The 12,061-nt window shown below is 60.0% G+C and overlaps 1 protein-coding gene across 2 annotated transcripts in view; it reads right to left on the bottom strand.

Moving 5' to 3' along the window:
- Positions 1-12,061, bottom strand: part of CAMSAP1 (calmodulin regulated spectrin associated protein 1) — a 57,096-nt gene that overhangs the window by 32,638 nt on the left and 12,397 nt on the right. For both annotated transcript variants that reach the window (XM_032866220.1, XM_032866221.1), the window contains exons 2-3: positions 3,355-3,617; positions 2,199-2,360 (exon numbers count right to left, since the gene is read on the bottom strand). In XM_032866220.1, the coding sequence (XP_032722111.1) occupies positions 2,199-2,360; positions 3,355-3,617 (425 nt within the window). The remainder of the gene's footprint in view (positions 1-2,198; positions 2,361-3,354; positions 3,618-12,061) is intronic.

Below are 12,061 nucleotides of genomic sequence, written 5' to 3'. Positions count from 1 at the left end.
GTCCTTTATCGGTCATCTCCGATCTATGGAAAGTCGTGGAATAAGACGCCTTCACGGACTAACCGTATGAAAACCAGTCTGACCGCTACACTCAGAACCTGCAGAAACCACTCCAAAGCCTTTAGAAATGAACCTCAGCCACGTGGCGACCACTGGCCACCAGTCGCGTGCAGGAGCAAAATGCACACGGCCACCTGCGTAGCCCACACCCGGAGACTGCAGCAGGCCGGCCCAGACACCCCTCCCCATCCCACCAACGGCAAGCCTCAGCTTGGGGCCCAGCAGCTGGAAGCACCCAGTTGTGCCTTTAAGCCTACATATTACACCCAAATTAACAAAAATGATGAGAGTTTATATTAAAACACTACATTTCCAGCTGGTAAGGTTACAGCTAATATGTATTTGATTTTGTTTACTCATCATGTTTTCTAAATTTTCTATAATGACCATGTCATTTCGTTTATAAAGGGAAAAACTCAATGAAAGTTGTTAGAGGGGAAAAAGGCTAGAACTTGAACTTCAGCGGTGAGGAAAGGAGTAACATAGAGCACAAGGTCAAGACACGCTGCGGAGGCCGTGTGGCGACGGACGGCGGCTCTGTCTGCGGCAACCACGGCTGGGAGAGAGCTGTCCAATCGCTATGCTGACCCCCTGAAACGAACGCAGCTTTGTAGGTCACCGGTAAGAACACACACACCCAACCCCTGACCACAGACGCTCAGGCTGGATTTACAGAAACCCCGGCTGCGAGCGCGGGCGGGGCTCGCTCGGCAAAGCGGCGGACTGTAGGTTTCACCTTAGCTCATGATCTCAGGACGGTGAGACCGAGCTCCGCAATGGACGCCACACTCCGCGAGAAGCCTGCTTGAGAGAGTCTCGCTCCCTCTTCCTGTCCCTCCCTACCTCTCGCTCTCAAAACAAAAAAAAGAAGGAAAAAAAGAAACACTCAGGGTTCAGTTTCCTATGGAAACACGCAGCAGCCCCAAACATCATTTTTTTTTTTTAAAGATCTTATCCATTTGACAGAGAGACTGCAAGTAGACAGAGAGGCAGGCAGAGAGAGAGGGAAGCAGGCTCCCCACTGAGCAGAGAGCCTGACGTGGGGCTCGATCCCAGGACCCCGAGATCATGACCTGAGCCGAAGGCAGAGGCTTAACCCACTGAGCCACCCAGGCGCCCCCCCAAACATCATTTTTTAACCAAGTTCTTGTGGGTGCTCCTGACACGTGTGGGATTACACAAACGACAAGTAAGACATGCGGCAACAAGTAAGAGGCGACCTGCTGGGCCATGGCCAGCTTCCAAGTCCACACCAGGACCCAGAGGTTCCAGTGAACCCTGGAGAAGCCCTCTACCTCACTGGGAAGAGCTCTAGGTCGTCTGGTCCTCCCATCTGATCCCCCTGACCTACACCTGGGTGGGAAACCAAGTATACAACGGGCGTCTTAGTGAGAAGTTACGACAGGCACTTGACATAAGGCCTTGCTTCTCAGGACAACGGAGGAGGCCCTTTCACCAGGGCCTGGCTTCGCCATGTTTGACTCATTCCATGGCCACGGATCCTTACCTCGCCTCTTATTAAAGCCTTACACTGGAAGAATGCACGCACATCTGCATAAGGAAGTCATTTGCAACTCGTGGCACACTCAAACAGCGTGACAGGGCACAGCTCCGTCTTCTGTTCCCTCTGCTCTATGACCCAAGCGTCCCCCAGTGCACACGAGCAAATAAGCTTTGGTGAGGTAACCCTATCAATAACACATGCCACTGAAAGTACTTCCACACTCTGCAGATTACACTGGCAGCCCCTGAACTCAAGAAGGGGAAACGGCACTCAGGAAAATGCCACTTTTCTTTTAATCACCAAAGCGCCTTGTAAAATCGAGGCCTCCTTGAACGCCCGGAGGCAGGGAGATGAACCTCGAAAGGCCGAGAGGCGTGCTGCTCCTCGTGCCCCGCACACACCCCTTCCTTCCACGGCCAGGCGTGCAGCCCCCTCCGTCCGCACGGCCGCGGCGCCCTCGCTTCCTGCCCCCACGGGCGGCGCTAGGGGCTGGTTCTCAGCGCGACACGCGAGGAGGTGCCTCCCGTCCTCTGCGGAGACAGCAGCTGCCGCCCAAGGGGCGCCCCAGCCCTTCACACGGCTCGGGGAGACGCCCGCAGCCCCCGCTCCCGCCCCGGCCGCGGGCCGCACTCACCTTGTTCACCCAGAACACCATGGCGTCCTCGAGGTCGTACGGAAGCTCCTTCGAGGCGCTGAATGTCGAGAAGCGCTTGACGCTGGCCACCACCTTCTCGATGCTGATCATCTCCACGGTGTAGGCCATCATGAGGGCGTCCACCATCGCCATGTGGGCGCTCTGGAAGCAGAAGCAACAGTCAGGTTCAACACAGACTCGGCTCGCAGGCTCCAACCCAGTTCCATTCCGTCAAGGTCGTTATCGGCACATCATCCGGCCCCAGGCTCCGGCCGCCTCGGCACTCTGTGATGTGGAGGGCCCCGTGCGCTTCTCATCTCCATGACAACCTGGAGAGCCCCCGGGGGGGGGGGGGCATCCCTGTTTCGGGGCTGAGACAAAAGGTCCAAGGGGAAGAGGTGTTTCCGAGGCCGCAGGACCACGAACGGGCCCCCGGGTGCCAGTCAGGAGCCCTGAAGGCTCACAGCACAGCACACCTTTGCACCCTTTCTTCCCAGAACCGAGGAACAGCCTCTTGACTCGCACAACACATCGTCACAAAGCCCACGAGTGAAGAGCCACAGAATGCAAAACGCCAGTGACCAGCCCAAGCAGCAACGGGGGAGCACGGGAAACCGCCCACGCAGTCCCACCGGCGGCGCGGCCCCCAGAGGGAAACGGGGACGGGGAGAGACAGGCACGTTTCTTCTGTATCGGGACACACACACACGATGCGCATGAAACAACCCAACGGGACAGGCTCAGGGAGGGCTGAGCACAACACCAGCAAAATCTCTGCCTCCAGCTGTTTTATGAACAGGCCTCAGCCCACGCTCGGCGTCCACAGAGCTCTCCCGACGCCGACCAGCGCGGAGAGGAAGCGGCTCCTTCCCCACTCTCTGCAGCGACGGGCCCCCCGAGACACGCGCAGCTCAGGACCTCGCCGCACACGTGAACCTCGGCCAGCCTGCAGGACTCTCGTGCTCGTGCCACCTGTGCCTCAAGTTTTGGGCCGACCACGCCACGCGCAGCTGAGACCCGGGGGGACAGCCGGCAGTAGGATAGGCCAGGGCGCCGTGCCGGTGGCCGCGTGGCCCTAGAAGCCCTAAAAGCAGTCCCCGCGGCGACAGCCCCCGCCCCCACAGCCCCCGCCCCCACAAACATGCAGGAAACTCACCATCTTTATGGGCGCCTGGCTGAGGTCGGGGTCCGTCACGGGGGTGTCGTCGCTCTCCATCACGTAAATCCCTTTCCGGGACAGGGCCTGGATGACAGACTGGTGTCCCTGTAGGGCGGCCACCTGGTCCCCCTTGAGGATGAGGCTGCAAACACGGCAGTACAGCTCACTGGACAGCAGGAGCTTGATGACGGGCGGTTTGATGTGCTCCTGCTCATACTGGTCAATGTAAAAGGGGTCCCTGAGGTCTTCGGGGATGTTATCTGAGCCAAGGGAAGAGAGGACCACGTGAGCGTGACGCGTCCGTTCAAAACACTAACAGAGCACAGAGCTGCCCCTGGTCCTGATGGGTGACTGATGACATAAAGAGACCCCAGGACTGCACACTCCCACACCTTCTCCCCTGGCAGAGGCAAATGGGCTGCTTACCCCCGCTGGGAAGGCCCGGGCAAGGCACACCCCGGAGCAACTTCCCCACCACAACCTCAGGGAACAACTCTTCCAGACACAGGGGAACGGGAAGTAGGTGCGGGAGCCCAAACGGGGTAATGGAGGCAAAAAGCAACCGAGACACAGTGAGGCTGGGCGGCAGGGCACCTGGTCCCACCACCGGCGACGCATGTGGCACCCAGGACCACCCAGCAGCTGGTCACCCCGTGGGACAGCGGGCAGCTCAGCCGACATCAGTGTTGGGAAGGGAGTCGAGCGTATCTCTCCTCTGACATCCAGCTGGAGAGGAGAGCGAGGCCAAACACTGCGGTCTTTATGGACGAGAAGGCCGGGCCTCTGGCCACCGTGCCAAGGTCAGAACGGTGGCACCGGGCCTTCACCAGCCTTTGGACCAGGCAGCATCAGGGCCACCCAAGCCGTGTCCATGAAGCACTACCACAATTCCATCAAATCGAGACTTCCGTCTCTGCATTACAAATGGAGAAACGGAGGCACAGAGCAAGTACACCACGTGCTCAAGGTCACAAGTGGCAGAAACCAACCACGAACGCAGTCTGAGTCAGTGTCTGCACCACCTCCCGCATGAATACACCAGCTGTCTGCGCACAGCTGGGGACACTTGCTTTCTAAATGGCTGGAATGGCCGGCCCTGTGGTGTCCCTCACACTCGCCCTGCACGATGTCAACTGCTGTCCCCCAAGAGTGGGGACACTCTGTACTCAAGTGGATTGGGAAACAGCCTACACAGAGGCTGGTCTCCGCTGGAGAGGCCCGCAGACCTTTACCTCTCCAGCCTGAGACCTCCCCCACACACGCGGGTGGAGCTCTGGAACCATCCCCACCTGTGGAAGGGTTCAGACAAGCCCAGTCTCTCCGAGGAGGCTGCTGAAGGAAGCCCAAGACTCCCAGGGCTGAGACCCGGGGCCGGCAGCACACCCTCTCCCTGCACGGTCCAGGCTCCGGTCCAACTCTCAGTGGTACCACCTGAGGAAGAGGCAACCTTGCCAGGGACCCCCAAAGCACCTTCCACCTGCCCCCCCGCCCCACACCCTCCGTCCTCCGCACTGTTCTCAGAGCACTGAGCCGCTTCACTGTGGCTCTGGGCCTCCTCCGTGTCCCCCGTCTCCTCCTCGGCGCTTACTTCCAACAACAGTAGCTACCACATACGCTGCCCTTTTGTTTTCAAGCTCCTGGCTCAAAGCCCGATGAGAGCATCAGGGTAGCCCAGTGGGCAGGGAGGACCAGGGCCAGAGGGTCACACCCTTACCTCGGGGACAAACCAGCCAACGGCTCCAGAATGAATGGACGCCCCCAGGCTTCTGAATCACAGCAGACCGTACCAACAGTAAAAGCAGCGAGGACCAGCACAAAACACAGTGAGAAGATTTCTGCTTTCTTGGTAGGTGATGGTGACGTGAGAGTGGGGGGCCAAGGCAGGGACCGGGTGCTAAGGGAGGGACAGGAGCCATCCTAGGGAGCAGAGAGCAGCCTGGGAGGACACACGTGGAGGACGCCAGACCTGGTCCCCAGCAGGACATAAGTCAGGGAAGGACACTGAGCCAGGGAGTCCACGGTTCGAGCACATTTTCAGGGGAAACACACACGGCTACCCTGGGCAGGGGCAGTGGGACCAGCCAGCACTGGGACCTCGGGACCATCCCCACCAAGTCCTCTGCCTCCACGCCTGCCCCACCTCCATCCCCTCTGCTGGTTCCCCATTTCTCCAAACACTGGAAGGGGCACTCCCCACTTCACCAGGCAGGTGACCTCCGTCATCCACATCGCATCTGCATACACTGACGCCAGCCCCTCCCCTGAGCTGCTCCACCCCTCTGCCCCCTGGAGACTGGCAGGTAGAGGCTGCCACCACAGAGCCTAGCTGGCTGCCAGTGACCTCCACCTCCCCCTCCCGCCCTCCTGGGCTCCGTCTCAAGGTCAGCTGCTCAAACCTAAAGCTTCAGGGTCATCCAGTTCTCCTCCTGCCAACCTTCTGGCAACTCTGGCTGACTTCCCCTTTGAAACAGATCCAGAAACTGACAGCCATTGCCATGGAGGGGACGGAACACAGGCACAGAGAGGGGCTGGCCCTAGGAAGGACAGGGGTCCTGGAACATAGGGGCAGAAAGACACTCGAGCTGAACCCCAGAAGCTGGCAAGGCTGGACAGAGCACCCATCATGGCCCAGCAGCTGCCTTCTCTTTTCCACGGGAGGCCCACTTAGTGGAAGCCTCAAAAATAATCACTACAGGGGCACCTGGGGGGGCTCAGTGGGTTAAGCCTCTGCCTTTGGCTCAGGTCACAATCTCAGGATCCTGGGATGGAGCCCCACATCAGGCTCCCTGCTCTGTGGGGAGTCTGCTTCCCTCTCTCTCTCTCTCTGCCTGGTTGTGATCTCTCTGTCAAATAAATAAAATAATAATAATAATTACTATAAATGGATTCACATAAACCACTTTTTAATCACGGATGGACATGAACATGAGTCCTATCACTGACTCACCTAACCTGCGCAATCAGGACCCCGGCAGTTACGGGAAAATGATGCATCCACTCCAGGTACACGCTCTGGACCTCGACACAGGCCCCCTGCTGCCCGTGTCCCCGCGGGTCCCTGTACCCGTCCCCCAGGGCCGCACCAGCCCCTCCCCAACCTACCCCCCCCTCCAGCAGAGTCAGCTAACCAGCTGCTTCGGGGGCTCAGCGCCTGCCAGGACTGCTTGGGCACATTTCTGAAATTTCCCATTGGTTTTACTGAAGTCAACAACCATTTTAAAAAAAGACAACTTGCAAACGTCTTGGACCTATGCCCAGCGCCTGACTCTCCCTCTCCTCTACAACCCAAGACCAGTTGGTCACAATCACCCGCTAGTTTAGGGCTTATGTACTGAGCACGTCCTGTGAGCCAAAAACGTGCAGAAACAAGGGGGTCCAACGAGGCAGAGCCACCGCCTGGGGCACAGCCTCTTCAGAGGACTGAGAAGTCACCAAGTGACACGGACACAAGGCTCTGGGCACCATGTAGATGGGGACAGGGCACAGTGGGGCACAGATGAGACCCCAGGCCGGCACTGCAGGGCAGGGAGCAGGCCGTCCGCAGCCGATGAGGCAGGAAGGGGGGCAGGGACGACGACACATGAGGGACACATGAGGCCAGGACCCTGACGAGAGGATTCTGGGAAACCACGGCTCAAGGCCGCAGGAGGAGCCCGCCACACAGGCCACTTCATTACTCGCCCACCAGGCGACCGACTAGGCTCCTACCCGCTGCCCACACAGGAGGGACTCGGGGCATCCGTGGGGCCATCAGGGACTGAGGCAGGCACAGGTGCTCGGGGGGCCTAGAGTAACGAGGGGGACCGGCCCCGGGGGAATCGGGGGAGTCGGAGGACAGGGGTCACCGGCTGCCAGAGCCCCACTGCAGTCGGCGGCCTGAGTGGCGACAGGGGCTGGCTGTGAGCAGGCAGCAGCGGGAGGGGCACCAGGTCTGCGCTGCGACCAAGGAAGACGGCAAGTTTCCCACCTGGCCGACGAGATGCAGGACGGGGCTTCCGTGAACTTGAAAACCAGAAGCACGGGGGACGGCCAGGCGAGAAGGACGCTCTCCGCCAGGCACGACAGCTTTGTGGCGTCCAGGGGGCTCTCGCAGGGGTCTCAGCAGAGGCAGAAAACCCAGAGACCTGAGCGCTGGAGAAAGGAGCTGGCCGGGACCCACGCCCCAGAAATCGTCAGGGCGGCCACGGGGAGAGCGTGCAGAGGACGCACCGCCCACCGATGGCGGCCAACCCCTGACACGGAGAAGAGGTCAGGGCAGGGGGTACCCCAGAAGGTGGGGTCAGAGAGAGAACACATTTAAGCGGCAGTGATCCGCGACACAAGACCCAAGAGACTGGAAGGTGCCCGTGGATTGACAAGTGGGAGGCAGTGCTGGCCCTGGGAGGAGCTGGGTGAGGAAGGGGGACGGAAGAAGGGGCTGCAGAGGGCCAGCGCCTCCCATGGCTTTGAGGGCGGCAGGGGGCCTGCAGGCGGCAGCGGGGCAGCTCCGACCAACCGCGACCGCGGGAGAACAGCCAGGAGACTGAGGCCTGAGAGCGACAGCAGAGAGGCCACTGCTAGTGCTGGTGGCGGCCAGGTCTCTGGCTGAGAGGGATGGACAGAAGGAAAGAAAGAAGGATGGACAGAAGGACAGGGCAGAGGACAGAGGCCATGAGCCGAAGGCGCTCCCAGCAGACAGCTAGAAGGCAGGAGGCTCCCAAGCGGGAGGGCGATGCCTGGCAACCGAGCAGAACATGGGGGACAGGGGTCCTGGTGACACAGGCCTGCAGTGACAACAGGCACACAGTGGATGGCCAGCGACACAGGGCTAGGACCCGCAGGTGCATGTGACGCAGAGGCAGTGTGGGCGACGGGAGGGCTCGGGCCAGCCCGCTCCACAGAGGGAGGGCGCAGAGCAAGTGCAGGAAGTGGAGATGGGCAGCAGGTGCGCAGGCGACAGAGGGCAGCGCCTCCGACCCCTGGGCCTCCCAGATCCTCAGGAGCTAAGAGGGCCTGTCACCCTGTCCAAGGCAGAGACCTGAGTCACGGCGCTGAGGGCAGAGCTGGAGTCCGTGGGTCTCAGGTCTCACGCAAGTGCTAGCTGCCGCTCTCCTCCACACGACCACCAAGAACTTTAAGAGGTTAAAGAGGCGCGTCAAGGAAGCACCCATCCGCCGCTGTCCGCCCCGCCACGTTCCGTCCTGCAGACTGACGCCACATCCCCTGCACCCAGAGCTAGGCAGGGAGCCCCCGCTGACACCCCGCTACGGCCCCCCACCGAAGCCCAAGACCCCAACAGGCTCCAGCGGGGTCTGAGGACAGCAAAGACCACCCAGCCGCCACGACCAGCAGGACAGCACCTCAGCCCGGGGCTCCGGGCAGCCCCGCCGTGCCCTGCCGCAGCCCATCTCCCACCACGGGCGGGTGCCAAGACGTCAGCACTCGTGCCACTGAGAGTGGCCACTGCTGAGGTACCAGAGGCGGCTGTGCCGGTCCCCATCAAGGACACCTACACCGCTTCTCATTGGGGACGCACGGGGACAAGCTCCACAAATCATCAGGGCAGTAAAATGGGCCAGAGGCCTTCGAATCTGCCCACACCCCAAGCCTATGCCAGGAGCGCAAGAAAACCGAGCAGCTGTGCCAGGCGGAACCCGTGAACCCTCCTGCCCTGCAGCCGCTGAGCGCAGCCGCGGCCGCAGCCAACAGTCCTGCGAGCAGGCGCCCTGGGCGCGCTCCTCCCCGCCGCCGTGCTGGGGCCGCCTCGGGTGCAGGAAGCACAGACTCCTCGTCCAGCCAGGCCAGGGGGACAGACCCTGGGAACCCCGCCTCAGAGAGCAGGAGCGGATGCTGCGTAGGGAATCCCAAAATCTGTGCGTCCTGACCCACACGACCCGTGTGGCCACGGTGTGACCCCAATGGGATCGGCACAGCGACGACTTGGGAACTACACTGGGACCCAGGTTTCACTGTGGTGTCCTGTGGACCGACCAGAGTGGCCCAGGCCTTTCAGGACCAAACGAACACGGAGCTGAGCCGCACACGAGGCAGAAAGACTCGGTCGCGGCCTAACCAAGCCGCCGGTTTAAAGAAAACTTTCTAGATCTTAACAGGTTCCAGAGTCTCACATGTCAGCGTCAGAACATCCAAAACACGACCTGGATTTACTCCGCAAAGAAAACAGAAAGAACCTACAGTCAAGAGACCCCCGACCCCGCAAGGGCCCAAACGTCAGAGTCCTCTGACGGGGACCGACCGGTGTTTCCAAGTGCGCTCCAAGGAGGAAGAGCAGACGTTTCTTAAATGAATAAAAACACTAACACAAAACTCTGAGAAACTCCACTAAAAAGAGGTCCCAGGGTGGAGGGAAACCCAAGACCAGAGTAGAGGAGGGCCAGGCGCTGCTGAAGAGAAGAGGGGGCTGCAGACCGCACAGTGCTACCCCCGGGAGGTGGAGACACTATGACCCTGGCCCAGCACACGGCAACTCAGGAAGCAGAACTGTCAGCCCTCGGCGGGCCCCGCCCCGTCCTCCCTCTCCCCTCCACTTCGAGGCCAGGGCGTACAACTCAGAGAACAGCTCTCTGACCGAGGACGGTGCCTGGGGGAGGGAAGGGTTGAGCACAAACCCCAGTGCCAGTGTCCTGGCAAGACTCTCCCAGCTCACACCTCAGAGACTCCCCAGGAAGTGCTAGTCCCTCTCCCCAGAAAAGAGACAGCACTCGCAGCTACCACCCCTGGGGTTCCACCGCGGGTGCCCGCCAGCAGGACCGGTGCAAAGGAGGTGAGTTCCCCGTATCTGGCAAGGGAAGACTCACGACCAGACACAAAGTCAGGACCCTTACACACCCACACGGAGAGGAGCTGTCCAGTACTGGGAGGCCGCACACCCCAGACGGTACACACAGAACTGACACCTTCGAGGGTCCGGCTAGCTGACGAGGACAAGGTCACTGGACACGTTCCAGAGAGCCCACACTGCTGCAGCATGCTGTCCGGTCCACCCTGTGTCCCAGGAGGACCCTGCAGCTGGGGTGCCTGGGGGCTCAGTCTGTGAAGGGTCTACCTTCGGCCCAGGTCATGATCTCAGGGTTGTGGGATCGAGCTCTGTGTCGGACTCCACGCTCAGTGGGAAGCCTGCTTCTCTCCCTCTGCCCCTCCCCTTGACTTGTGCCTGTGCTACTGGCTCGGCTCTCTCAGATAAATAAAATCTTAAAAAAGAAAGAAAAAGAAAAAGAGAGAGTAAGCCACATTTCTAGCACCTTTCAAGTCTTAAGGGCAAAATTTGGATTTGCAGGGTGGGACAAAGAGCAGGGAACCCGGGTAACCTTGCAGACGCTCTCGGCTGAAAACCCCAAAGCCTGCACCCTAAAAACAAGCTTGAACCAGAGGCTTAGCAGACCCTGAGAGCAGCCGGAGCAGCACACGGGAGGGAGGCGACCAGCGACTGGGGCCAGGGTCTACAAACGCACGCTCCTCCCAGAGGAAGGCTCCGTCTCAGACATCCGAGGGTCCCTGCCATCCCCCAGACACCTCATCCACTCAGCACAAATGACAAGAAGCAGAGGAGCAAAACAACAGGACATCCTGCACAAAGCCAGCAGAGACAACAAGCAGGAGAAGCCGGCTCCCGGGCCTGCCGGACTGCCAGGCTGAAGGAGGTCAGGACAGCCTCTCCCCACTGACCACCATGAACTCTGCAGGAAACCAAAAGCAGCCATGGGAGGGTTCTCGACGGCAACAACAGCAGACAACTGTGCGAGCAGAAGCCAAGCCCGAAGGAGCAATACTTACGGGGTGCCCAGCTCTGTACCCAGCTCCTCTCCTGCCTCTGAGCCGAGGGCAGCCCGACGCAGCACAGCACGGGGGGCACACAAAATTCTGACGCAAACCGGGTCCTTCCTGCCAGATGACCAAGGAAAGGGCCCTGCATGCTGGCAAGTGGGACCCGGGCTTGATTTCCCTCTTCCCTTCCAGCCCGCCCTGGTCACAGGACGGTGGGGACAGTGCAGGAGCCAGAACACAAGAGGGGAGGGGCCTCCATGGTCTGAGGACGTGAGGGCAGCTGCCGTTTTCCCACCTCTCTTCGCTGGCCGCCCCACCCCAGGCACGCTGGGACTGCACGGTGACATCGTGGGCAGCTAGGACTCCACCTGAAGCCCTGTCCTTGTAGCCGGAGGAAAGGGGCTTCTTGAAGCCAGAAAGTGTAGGGAGAATCCAAGAAAGGAGAGAACCAGGAAGGGGATCCCTAATTCCATGGATGAACCCACACAGCCCTGAGCTACGTGCATGTGGGAGAGAAGAGACCCAAAGAACCAAAATGACCTTGAGCGCACTGCACACAAACAGCACAGCAGACCCATGGCCTGAACCTGAAGGTGATTACTACCACCCACTACAAACAAAGCACCAGGACACATCAGCAGTGTCCGAAGACTTCAGCAGGACCCAGAACACGCCCCACAGCGCAAGAGTCAAAATGTCTAACGCACAATCCATAATTCGTCAACACGTAAAAACGAGGAAAGGGGCGCCTGAGTAGCTCAGTCGGTTGAGCGTCTGACTCAGTTTCGGCTCAGGTCATGACCTCAGGGTCGTGGAATCCAACCCACGGGCTCCAGGCTCAGCGCAAAGTCGGCTTGGGATTCTCTCTCCTCCTCCTTTACCCCTCCCCCCTCGCGCACTCTCACTTGTGCTCTCACTCTCTCTCTAAAATACATAAACA

Source organism: Lontra canadensis, unplaced genomic scaffold (assembly GCF_010015895.1).
Source record: "Lontra canadensis isolate GAN:19392208 unplaced genomic scaffold, GSC_riverotter_1.0 scaffold30, whole genome shotgun sequence".
In the NCBI taxonomy this organism is placed as follows: Eukaryota; Metazoa; Chordata; class Mammalia; order Carnivora; family Mustelidae; genus Lontra; species Lontra canadensis.
Note: the sequence above shows the minus strand (reverse complement) of the source record. Positions and strands in the feature narration are given on the sequence as shown.